Source organism: Cuculus canorus, chromosome 9 (assembly GCF_017976375.1).
Source record: "Cuculus canorus isolate bCucCan1 chromosome 9, bCucCan1.pri, whole genome shotgun sequence".
Classification (NCBI taxonomy): Eukaryota; Metazoa; Chordata; class Aves; order Cuculiformes; family Cuculidae; genus Cuculus; species Cuculus canorus.
Window position 1 is genome coordinate 23,542,199 of NC_071409.1, and position 12,945 is coordinate 23,555,143.

The window sequence follows — 12,945 nt, forward strand, 5'->3', positions numbered from 1 at the left end:
GGCAAGGGAAAGCAAGCAGATTTTCCCTGTTGACAGGGGTGAACAGAGGAACTCTGTTGACAGAGGAAGAACGATGTGTCAAGGTGGGAGCGTGATGGGGACAGCACATGGCATGCCGAGAAGCAGTTCCTTCCCTGACCAGCAGCATGCAAAAAGAAGAAGAGGGGTAAAAAAAGTTGCAACAGCTAGAAAACCAGCCTCCAAAATTCTTTCCAAGCTGCACAAAATTGCGCCTGTCCTCGCCCCAAGAGTTGGTGAGGTATTGCAGTGCCTGTATCTCCGCGGGATGAGCACCTGCTGCAGGTAATGTGCTGGTGGTGAGCCCAGCGGTACCCACGGGTTTGTCACCGGACTGTGGTGATGCGGGCTGGGTGTGACAGGGCCACGCAAACCCCAGGGCCACCTGAGCCAGGCAGGGAGAAGGGGGTCATATGGACTTCATGCACGTGTTACCCTGTGTTCCCTTGGTGCCAGCTGGCAATGCCAGCTGGAGGAGATGACACGCATTTGCAGCCATTTATCACAGCTCTGCAGCCTTTCTTTATTTCCCCCAATGCTATGAATTACATATGTGCTTGCTGGAGGCCCACTGAGCTCTGGAATCAGCATCACCACAGGCAGCAGCTAATGCTGGTGGACATTTGCCTGTCCAGTGTATCCAATATATCCCTTTCCTTCAGCTTTTGAATGTTTTCTCCAAATGAACATCTTTTTTTTTTTTATCTCCCACAACTATAGGAGAGGGGCACTGGGAGCGGGGGCTGCTTCAGGCACTTAAAGGTTAGATGCTGAATCCTGGTCCCCAGGGTGGTGTAATGGCCACTGTCATAACAGAAACTGCTTATTACTGTCCCTGCTGAGCTCACCCCCCGAAAGCAACCTTCTGACTGAGAGCCCTTTGAGTCTTCTTGGGGGAATTCAGCTCCAGCGTTATAAGGCTGATACTGGGAGTCCCAAGTGGAACCATGTAAATGCCCAATTCACAGAAGAAAAGAATCAAATGAAAGAAAAAAATAAAAAAAGACCAAAAAAAAAAAAAAAAGCAAGGCAGACACCCCCTAAAATCTCCCTATGGATGGGGGTCCCAAAAAATCCCTGTGAGAAGCAGCAATTCTGTGTGGATATACGGAATCAGCTATGGCCAAGTGTGGCTGGTGTATCGAGGGCAGGTTGATTGATGTGGGGAGCCTGCGGGACACCGACCTCGTGTATATGCAGGGCGGGGAGGTGATTTTGCTGACTGCATCAGGTATTTTTGGTGACTTCTTGTCTCGGGAGGTACTTTTCCCACTGCACACAGTGAACTGTAGGCAGCCTGCAGAAGGAAAACACTGCGAGGTCTGGCATCCTGTAGGAGACAGTTGATGTTTCGAGGAGAGGAAGAACCAAAAAACCCACCCAAGAGGATACAGGAGACTTGCGACCAATTACATAAATACATAGGTGACAAAATATATATTGCTCTTGGCAGGGTGGCAGCAGCAGCTCAGAAACCACAGAACACCTTTCTCTTTTAAAAATGTAATTTAATCCATTAATTCCATAGCATTGCCATCATACACACCAGTACGACACCTCGGTACACGAGACAGAGCCAAGGAGATGCAGTTACCCAGAAACATGATTTTTTTTTTTTAGAAAAAAAAACCCAACCCCCCTAAGGATGTAAGGGGGAAAACCAGTGGTAGCTGACTGGAATAACTAGTTCTCTTCAGCAAGTTAAAGGCACTTAGCAAGGGAATGAAACTCCAGCCTACCCAGGCTGCCTCACCCTGGTGCCCCACAGGCAAGATTCTGGCAGGGGCAATGCCGGGGATGATGCTGGAGGCGGCTAAGGAGGGCACGGGATTTCCCGGGAGCATCCGGGGGCTTTCTTGCTTTCTTTCTCTCTTTTAAAGCTGAGAGAAAACTTTTAGTATTTGGGGCTTTTGCTGTTCACGCTTTAAATCCAGCAGCAGGCACCTCTTTACCAATAACCAAAAAGCTGCTCCTGATGGTGGCACCAGCTCCGCACCCTGTGGGGATGATTTTGGCCTCAGAGCACTGCAAATATTTTACAAAGCAGAAATACAAAACCCAGCAGGTCTCCCCACATGCAGAAAAACAGCATCAAGCCAACCAAGAGCTACAGTGACAATAACACCCCAATATATATATATATATATATATACCTATTTCTGCATAGATTAAAAAAAAATGCAAAATAAGAGGTGCTTATATCATGCCCGGTCTGCAGGCAAGGGCTTGCCCGTTTGATATATCCCTCCACCTTTCTGCAAAAGCCAGGGGCAGGCACAGCTCTCTGCTTGAGGACACTGCCTAGCACGGGGGCTGTGGGACACGGTCTGTCCACCGAGAACCCTGCGGAGCAACTCCTGGGAAATGAAAAACAACCCTAAGTTAAACCAACTCCCCCCTCCCAAACCCCACTGAGGGCTGGCGCTTCCGTAACCTGCGCTTTCTGAGAAAAAAGAGGGAGGGGGGAAAAGAGGCATTTTATAAAATACATTCTTGGCGGGGAATGAAATTTTAATGCAGCTCATGCTTTTCTGAAAACACCCTGAATAAGTCATTAGCCAGACCCTTCGCTAAGATGAATCTGCCCCCAAAAGGAAAAAGGAATAAAAATGTAAAAAGCTGGTGCACGTGACATGCGTGTCTGCTGCTGGCTACGGCCGGGCAGCCTTAGGAAGGCGATGGCTAAGCTGTTTCAGCATTAAATCAAATAAATGAGAGAGAGACAGAGCTATTAGTCTCCCAGTGTCCCCCCTCCTGTATGCGCAGAGGAGGACACATCCAGCACTCAGCTGATGAACGCAGCTACTAACGGGGAGCCCAGCCCAAAGGCAGAGAGGTGAGTAATTACCATATATAATACATATAATATGCTGCTTAGGTTTTTAACATATATTTTTTTTATTTCTGACACTGGTGAGTCATTTAAATATTTAGCCCAGACAATAAAATATAAAAAAAAAAACCATCTACAGTATGTGCCTGCTGATTCTAACAATAGTCACAATATTAGGGCCCAGTGAACGTTATTATATAAGAATCTCTGAAGTCCATGTCATACATACATTATGAACTTAGAACTTACAAATAAATAACTCTACAAAAATCCTGTCTTCTCTCCATAATTTCATGTGATCAGCAAAAAAGAAAACGCTCTTTCTGGTGATGACAAAGTAGAAATTGCACATTTAGTTCGAGGCATACATTACTGGTGCATCACCAAAGTCAACCACTAGGCAACAGAAAGACGTATCATATGAAACAATTTTTTCATTTTTATTTTACATATTTATACGTAAAACTTTCAAGGTAACTCTCTGAATTCAACCAAATGTTAATAGCACATCTAAAAATGAATGTCAGGTAGTCAACATTCACAAAATGTTGAAAACTGATTAAAATATACATATTACTGAAAGCTACAACTTCACTACGAGGCAGGCATGTATTTTTTTTTTTTGACTTGTATAGCACCGTCAAGTACAGTTTCTTTATTTTAAAACTACAGTGAAGAATAAAAAAGTAGTCAATGGTAAAATATCATTCAACTGAAAATCTCTAAACAAACAAAAATAAAGTTAAACTACCCTCTCTTCTCACCCATGATTTATAATGTTATAAGTACTGTACATTTTTTTGTAATAATATTATTAAAATGCCTGATATTTAGTGGCACGAGTAAAAAAATTAAAATAAATTAAGAAGCAGAGGCCAATCACCGGACATAAAGCTTCAGACATGGTCAATGACTAACACTGGTTTTTGTGTGCGCCACCGTGGACATCAGCGCTTGGACACACAGAGAAGCAAAATGAAGTCTCGCTCGAGCTCTGCTCCCGAGGCTCCAGGGTTCATTTTGCCGGCATCTTCTCTGCCATGTGCTTCTGCTGACTTTCGGCGTGTCTAGGGGGAAGGAAAGATGCTGCGTTATTCACCGCGCGGAAGAGAGGTGGAAACCCAAACCACGCGCTCTGAGCCAGCGCCTGCACCTCTCTGGCACCAAACCAAAAGGAACACTTTCCCGAGGGCAAAAAAACCCAAGCACCAAGCAAGGGATGTGCGGTTTCTGCCCAGGCTCCTTCCCAGCAGGAGGGGACCAGGAGGTGGGCAAAGGGGGGAGAAAACCCTTCTCCGGAGCGGGTTTGGGTCAGCTGGGCTCATTTCTTCCTCTCCTGCAGGGATGGCCAGTGTGGTCATCTCCAAAAAACGCTGGGATGGGAAGAGACGGTGCCCTCCTCCACACGCCAAAGCCCCCACCATCCCAACCAGATTCTAAATAAATTTCATTTACTAAACCGCCATGTAGGAAGCGAAGCGATTCCCAAAGCACTCAAGAGAGACACAGATGCGAGGTGGCACTGGTGTTTGCCTGCCGACCTAGCTCCTTACCCTCCCAGCCCAAATTTCCCCCTTTCATCACTTGCTCTTTGGTAAGGGATCAGTGACTGTGTCTTGCAAGACTCAGGAGTGACAACCCACCTGCTTGTCCCTGGGGCCACCATCCCCTGGGCAGCATGAGACCTGTTCCTCAAATCCCTTACGGCCACCCCAGCTGGCGGAAACTTTTTCCAGGCAGAGCATCATCAAATCTCAACCAGCTGCTATGCAGCACCACGATGTTTTAAAATAGAAACAAATTCAGGTCATATTTTTTGCAAGCTTAATGCTTCAGTTTTCAAACTAGTGCACTGGCGATAACCAGTGCATTGTCTTTTTCAGCTTCTTTTTTTTTTCCCAAAGCTTTCAGTACTTGTTAATGCTTCTGCAGTGCATCACTAGTTATTGTCCAAAGGAAAATGCCTCTTAAGCCTTGCCACCCGGGAGACGCGAATCCTTTAGAAAACCCACCTATATCCTGCAAGGCTTCCCATTTTATCAGTTATTGAACATTATTATCTAAGAGATGCACAAATTCTCATGCCAGCCAAGTCCTCCTGACAGTGGAGGCAGACCAGCTCTCACTCAGCCCAGTGAGAAGGGTGGGGTGAAATGGGAGCTGCTTGGATTTTCCTCAGGTGCACTGGGGATTTGCACTGTCACTCCTTTCCAAGCTCTTTCCACGCTTTGGAAAGCAAAACACCAGTTCAAGAGCACGCGCCAACACTTGCTCTCGAAAGCTGCTGACAGTCTCCCAAACCCAACTGCCTTGAGTCCTTGTTTTGGGGGGGGAGAGCAGCGTCCTGCTCAGCCCTTACCTTTGACGGCAAAAGCTTTAGTACTGAAATTCTGAGACAAGAAAATGCCTACACGCTGCTGATGGTGAGCTGGCACCTGTGAGGAGAGAGAAATACCCTGAGGAGCCTCCTTCACCTGGTCAGATCCTCGATATCCACCAGCATGGCGTCCTGCTCTGTGTGCAGCTCATCCCGAATAAGCAGCAGCTGCACCAGCTCCTCGTTCAAGCCTGGTGCCGGAGAGAAAGGGAGTTAGTTTGTGATATCTCGGGAAACTCCAGTTTAGGACCCGTACCTCATCCTTCCCCACCATGTCACACATGAGCCGGTGTGGAGAACCAGGAGGGACTTTCCTGGAGGATGCACACGAAGCCAGAGAGATGCATAGAGATTTTTGTGTTTTCTAGGATAAACCATAACCCCCTTGCCCCTGCATGCAAGCAGTTCCTCTCTTTAAGCTGCTCAATGCAGCAGCAAAAATAAAGATGAATTTCTCAATGCGTGGAGTCCCAGTAGTTCAGCTTTTTCTTATTTATGGGCAATAACCCTGAGCAAGGAACCACGTGCAGAAAATGGCCGAGCCAATAGCCCAGGCAGCCTTGGGTTTAGCTTTTTCACTCCCTGCAGCAATTCCCACCCTTTTTGGTTTGAGGTTACTGTTGGGTTCTTGCTGGTGCTGTGTCAAAGTGTAAGGAAGAAGAAGACAACAAAAAAGACCTCATGACAAATGAACCTAGAGGCACGGGCTCCCCTGAAGCTGTACCTTCCCATCACCCACTGCCAGAGCTGGTGTTTAGACTGTTTAAACACAGTTATACCGATTTAACGCCTCTTCAGTTTGCGAAGCAAGCTCAGTGTAAATGATGTTAACACTTACACTCCCATACTTGGGTGCTTTCTAAAGTGAGGCTAATTATTTTTTTTTTTTAATTGCAGCACAAAATAACAAATCACAACTCACTGGCACAGCTTTGCATCCTCAGCAGGGCTGCTTCCAGTAGGGATGCCAATTAACCAACATGGGTAGGGATGGAGCAGTGCAGCAGCCCCCAAACAATCTTTTTTTGTTTCAACCTACAGCCGCTAGAGAATTCTACCCCATAGCAGAGCATCACCAGAAGATGCAGCCATAAAGTCACAAATGGCAGGTGCTTCCAAGACAAGCAGATTTCCCAAGACTATTCGTACCCAATCAGGTTCGGAGTTACAAGTAGAATGTTAGGTGCTGACACAATGCAATAACCCTCCTCTCTTACAGAGCCAAGTGAGCACTTTAGGAGAAACCGAAAAAAGGAAAGAGAAAGGCTGAAGCAGCCAAACCTGGAGAAAATTCCAACCTCTGTGGTGTGCCTCTTCCATACATATTCATGTTATCATACATTTATCGACATTTCTATGCATATCTTCGAGAACTGTTCTTAATTAAATGAGACATACCGAAGTATAATTAAACAAGGATCACTTACTTTCTATCTGTGAGTGGAGATCATTGACTATCACTTGTAGCTGCCCAATAGTCATGTCCCTTAGATCAGTGGGTTTTAAACTTCTCTTCATTAGGCATTCACTTATATGAGGCATATGTGGCAGCTGAAAAGAAATTTTCAATTTTTTATCATTTGCTTCAAATTGCTTGTATTCCTGAACAGGGGCAGTTTGCATTCCATTGCCCCCCTCACAAGCTCGCATCAAGGACCACACCAAGAGTAACAAAATGAGATGAAGCATCTACAAAACACTTGACCCAAGTCTTCAGCTTTACCAGCACCCATGATGGGATTGATGCAAGAGGAGGCAAGGGCTATGGCAAGCAAGGTTCTACCAAGGCAGAACTGCTCTGGGACGGAATGAGCTAAGACCTAGAGGATGAGCAGCATCATGCAAGCCTCAAGACAGTAACCTTCATACTTCATTATGTCATTCCCTCCTGTACCACCCTGGATAAGACAACCCTTGAACTTCTGACTGATATTTCCTATCTCCAATGTTCCTCTGAACACCTACGAGTAACGTAACAAAGCACCGCTGGCCTGTGTGCGTGTCTTGACAAGCAAAAGCAAACACCAAAAGGGCTGGCATTACCCCCACATGGCATCCCACAGCCCTGACTCACAAGATCCGCTACCGGCGATTTCTTCCTGTTCTGCTTTTCCACCTCAACTTGCATTTTAGCCATGGGCTTTGCCATAGCCAAGGCCATTTTCGCTTCAGCTTGGAGTTTCTTTTGCCTGGTGAGGAAATCCATGTCATCGAGGGACTCCGACTCTTCCTCCGTCGTGTCTCTGTCAGAATAGGATGAGCTCTGCTTGCTCTAGGAAAGCAGACATGAAACCATTACAGCCCCATCACCCCTACTGTGCCACGGCAAAGAAGTTTGCTGTCTATCTATTTGCACTTACAAGTAGTATAATTTCTACAGAAAAGGTGAAAAGCACAGATTATTTTCTTAATTTAATCCACAAGATTATCCTTAAAAATCAGAGCAACTCCCAGATAGGGCCCCGTGACTATTAATAGCAACTCGGGCACTTCAAGGAAAGAGGAGCCAACCAGATCAATAGGTATTGACAAGACAGGCTGGTTAAGCTGGAGGAAAACATGTGGGGCCTCTCTGTTATAGTCACAAAGGAAAAGAAGAGAGGAAAGCTGGTGGGAGCTGATATCACTTCATTTCCATTACTGCCCTGATCTTTATCAGAGCCAAAAAGAAAGGGAGGAAGGAAGAAGGAAGGAACACCTTCACATGAAGGCATTTGCTCTACAGCAGCTCTGTGCTAGCCAGGGGCAATTTGCTATCTGCCTTTCAGCATCTTGCACTTCTTTTTATTGATGGCTGCTGCTGCTGCTCTGGGGTTTAGCACTGCTATTTAACAGGATCAGCTCTTTATCGGCTTCCATTATAGACACTTTTATGGTTTGCACGGTCCAGAGCCTCTGCAGGATGAGTTCTCAGACCTACCATGGGTGACAACGGCGTGTCCAGGCTGGTTTCTGTCTTGCTGTCATCGGCATCACTGTCCTTGTCACTGCCGCTGTCATTCACGAAGCAAATCTGCAGGTTCATCCCACTTTGTAATCTGCGGGGAGAAAGGGAAAGGTGACATCGCAGCCCCTCACAGCAGCAATGCCACCAGCAACCCACGGCTCTCCCAGTCACGCTGATGGGTTGCGCGGGCACGATGCTGGAGCACCGTCAGCAGCCGGTCATTTGTGTGTTGTCCTCATTTTGTATTGGCCCCAGGAAAATATAAACGTCTTCACTTCTTTTCCAAGAAGACGGTCATCCCCCACCCAAAAGCCGAGCCAAGACCACCAGCCCGTGGCCAAAGGGCATGGTCAAACTCCTACTGCTGCCCAGTGCTGCCAGTTACGAGCAGCAGCTAGCGGTGGGACTGAAAACTCAGCAGCTGGGTGATGATAATGCTTCTAGCACCATCTACTGAAGAACTCTGGAACTGCTGACACCACAGAGCTTTTGTCATCATGGGTGGCTATATTATTACATTAAATAAAATATTACATATACACAATATATATAGATAATAAATATTGTACACGGTACTGTTATATTATATGAAATAATGTGTAAATGATTGAAAATATTTATTCAGAAGAGTAACATGCCTGTTTGTGGCCAAGAGGCACTACTGTACTGCAAGAGATTGTTACTGTGTTTTCTGAAGCCTGCCAACCCTCTGCACCACTGCCTGATTTGGACAGGTTAAGGCCACCTTCCAATTCCCCTTCCTGGGAATGATTTTCTTAGATGCAGTGGCTCAAGGCAGAGGCAACCCAGCAGAGGCTGAGACAGGGAAAAACACTTTCCCAGGCGAAAGCATCCAGGCTTTGGCTCAAACAACAGTTATCCCTCAGAGCTACCGCAGAGCAGGTCATCAGCCAGGTAATGCACATTTTACTGGTGCTGGCTGATGCCACTGGAAGAGTGCGGCACGCCAAGCTCCAGGTGGATCCCACAGCTCCCTCTGCTCAAACCAGCCTCTGAGAGCAAACAAGGGAATGGATTTTTATGGGCAAAGAGGTGTCTGTGAAAGCCCATGCTGATGATTGCACTGTGGAGCAGCTCTACAGCCACCAGCTGAGCCCAAGCACCCCAGGCTCTCCAATACAATTTGCCCACCTGACACCAGGGATAGGCCATTTGCCTCCTATAAAATGTGCTCAGTCTTTCCTCATCTTCCAAATCCAATAAAAATTAAGCCCAGAAACTAGAGATTCCTTGGGTAAATCTATCAGCCTTCTTGGTACACCCCTACCCTATCACTACTTGCCGAAGATGGGACAAACACCCCTATGTGTTCTGCTCCCTCATTTCCAATATAGGGGGTCTTATATTGGTACTTACAGACAGTAAATTCTTATTTTCCATTTATTTTAGTGGCATTTCTCTATGACCACCATGCTATAGACAGCACTAATAATTCCACACAAGATTCTAAGCTATGGTGGACAGATACAGATACCCAGGCCAGGGAGCAGGATGCACTCTTGGCTCAGCTTAAAATTGCATCGCACAGAAATGGCAAGGCAAGTGTAAAATGTGGGTCTATGACTCCCATGCCTTTCGAGAGCATGACACCAACACCTAAACTCCAGCAACTGATGCTCTTCTATTTCATAAGCAACCATGAATATTAGAGCAATGGTCCTGCAAAGATCCTGTAGGTCCTGTAACACACACTGTGCAACACTAATGCTTTTCCTGGACTATGAATATTAATGAAACGCCAAAGTGCTCAGGTACAGCTGGTAATTTCTCATGGCACAGCTGCCAAACCCTGCCGCGCAGCGTTAATTAGACCCACACTATAATTACAAGATAGCGGCTCCTGGTTTAGCTGTAACTACACAGAGCAAAACTGTTTTCCCTTTCAAATGACTTGCAGTTCAAGTTAATTTCACCTCTCTAGTGTAATAATAGGATTCCTCCTGGTTTCATCCCTCTCTAATACTCTTTTCTTCTTCCACACCATGGCAACAGGTAGATACTCAATCCCGGTGGGAGAGGTGCTCGATGCTTTCCAGGTGCCATGGGTTACTCCCAGTAGTTGAATATAAGCAAGCCTTTCTGGAGTATATTTGATGCGGAAATTTTAAAAGCAAGAATATATGAGGTACCTGTGCTATGCAATGTGCCAGCCTCGGGGACGGAGCCACATCCAGTGAGCAGAGCCCACACAGCGCACGTGGATGCAGGGGGGAGGCAGGGAGCAACGTTAAAGCTCATTTTTCCTGTTCTCTGGTGCTTTCTGTGTGTGAGATTAATTGCAGCCTTGACTGCTCTCCGCTGCCCTGCTGTCACCAGGGCTAGCTATCAACATCAGATCTGCTTCAAATGGGCTGCCACCTCCTGAGCCACTGAAGGAAAATGTGCTTTCACAAACTTCTGTTTTCTCCACCAGCTGTCACCACACTGTTTGACCCAAGACTGGGAGGACCATGGGACCATCCTCGAGCCCTGCCTGCCTCAGACATGCATATCCAGCTTTACACCGGGCATTCAGACACTGAAATCCTCAGTATTTTGCAACTCAATGTAAAGAACTCCTTGGGAAAAAAAAATCCAAACAAACTATTTTCCTGATAATAAAGCCAGCTGTGTATTCATGATACATCCACCACTGTTCTTGGTCTGCCCAAGGCCAAAGCGAATGCTCAGTTCAGGGCAGAGATTTTAAATGAACACCCGAAGGAAACACAATTCAGGAAACTTCAGCTCATTTGCTTTATCCCCATAGTATCCAAATACCTCTTCCATACAGTTCTAAACGAATATCTTAGCCTATTATTTACAATTATTTATGTAACATACAACTATTGCATTTGGATCATAAGGCGATGTTCTAAAACAAGGAAAACCCAAGAGTACGGTTGCAAGCTAAAATTGAGGGATGCTCGACAGGTCTCAGGACATCTCACTGGAGGCAACTCATGCTTTCCAGCCTCTAACGAGGTTTTGGGCTGCAAGGCCACCCGGCTTACCGGGAGGAGAGGCTTGGCTTGCCGCTCTTGCTGCAGCTGGTGTAAAGTCCCGGGCCATCGTCGAAGAAACTGCCCAAAGCCAACTTCTGCCTGATGGACTCTCGCTCATTTTTCTGGGCCTGAAAGGGAAGGACAACAAGAAAGGATGAAGCTGTCAGTCACGCCAGTGTGCAGGAAGGAGTGTTGTCCAACCATTACGGTCATGATGCTCAGCACCCCCCAAGCTGTCTCCCATGCTTGGGTGAAGCATGTAGCCCATCCCAACAGAGAAGCACATCTGCACCTCTCCACTGATATATCTATATCTATATCTATATCTATATCTATATCTATATCAGATATCTATAGATATATCAGATGTGTGTATATATCTATATATCTATATACACACATCTGATATATACACTAACACATGCACTGATATCTGTACCTATATCCATATACAGCCACCTAGACCACACTTGCACCATTAGCATCTTCCGCTTTCCTGAGCAGCCTCCAAAACCACACATTCTTCCAACAGACATGCTTAGAGATGTATTTTTAATTGTTGCCATCAAATTATCCAGTTTTAAAAATGTATTTTTATATATAATTTTTTTTAATAAGGGTAAGCCACAAAGTGATTTGAAATTAATCATCAATCAATGATTTTGGAAATGACTGTATAAGCCACATGCAATAAATGAAAATCACAGATCTAGATTCAAAATTAGTATCAGTACTACCCCAGTGTCTGTCACTAATGGATTATCTGCCAACACCGACAAATTCATACAGGGTCCTTCATGACAGAAGGAACATTCTGAAGCCCTCAAACATTTCATTTTAAAATAACACATAATACCCAATCAAGAATGCACTATAGAAGAAAACATAGCAGGCAACCACAGGCTGCTTCCACGGTGTTAATTAATACCGTTGTGCTTCCCATACTTCACCTAACTAAAAATATATCACATATTTTGATACAAGGAAGTAAGACATAGCAAAGTCCAATTTATTAATTTAAAATAGCTAATAATTGAACTCCAGCTCCAAGTGATCACACATATTTAATTATTTCACTGCCCATTGTATTTTCAATTTCTTACTGAAATGCATACTGCATTTGTAACCCAACTCCTTTTATTTAATACACTTAAAATAGCCCCCATGGCATCAAGTGGTATGAAGACTTCAGGTTGATCTCCTGGCTTTTGAAGTTCTACTGAGATCACACAACTATATATTTCTATTTCGTTTCTTCAGGTTTCTGTAACTGATGCCCCAGTCACATGGAGGCCGTTAGATTTAGAAGAAAAACACAGCCAGCCTTGCCAGCCAAGGTAGTGCAGTGAAAAAAATATGTAAAAATAAGCAGGAAACATGTTTTTAATCAATAGAAAACAGAAACAGGGTTGTCTGTGCTGGTTCCTTCCACTGCCCATCTCACGATGCATGCGGGCATCTCCCCTGCAACTGCCAGCTGCATCCCTGAGAGCATCAGTATTTCAAGAAGTCATGGATATTTATCTTCCCCCTTCCTCCAATTCAGATGATCCTCTCCCACATCCTTCCATCTACTTCTGACCTTCCTTGCGTCCCTACAGAACTCAGGAGCCCAAAGTGTATCTCTACCTCCTCCTGTCCAGCCAGGACAACACATTGCAGCCTCTGGGACGGCTCCCTCCCTCAGCAGCACACTCACCTACACAGTCTGTGCTGAAAACTACTCTTCTTGGCATTAAAATACACATATATAGGCACACTTTCA

At 45.5% G+C, this 12,945-nt stretch overlaps 1 protein-coding gene across 9 annotated transcripts in view; it reads right to left on the reverse strand.

Annotated features, from left to right (window-relative positions):
- Positions 1-1,526: 1,526 nt before the first annotated feature.
- Positions 1,527-12,945, reverse strand: part of SCHIP1 (schwannomin interacting protein 1) — a 177,400-nt gene continuing 165,981 nt past the window's right edge. For 2 of the 9 annotated variants that reach the window (XR_008451226.1, XR_008451227.1), the window contains exons 6-12: positions 11,190-11,308; positions 8,149-8,266; positions 7,303-7,500; positions 6,656-6,779; positions 5,326-5,419; positions 4,495-4,613; positions 1,527-3,918 (exon numbers count right to left, since the gene is read on the reverse strand). Coding sequence is in view for 2 of the 9 variants with exons in the window: in XM_054074370.1 (XP_053930345.1) it covers positions 3,867-3,918; positions 5,326-5,419; positions 6,656-6,779; positions 7,303-7,500; positions 8,149-8,266; positions 11,190-11,308 (705 nt within the window). In the remaining 7 variants the exon portion in view is untranslated. Of the gene's footprint in view, positions 3,919-4,494; positions 4,614-5,210; positions 5,420-6,655; positions 6,780-7,302; positions 7,501-8,148; positions 8,267-11,189; positions 11,309-12,945 lie in introns of all 9 variants that reach the window. The other 7 variants (XR_008451229.1, XR_008451230.1, XR_008451231.1 and 4 more) reach the window with 7 other exon arrangements.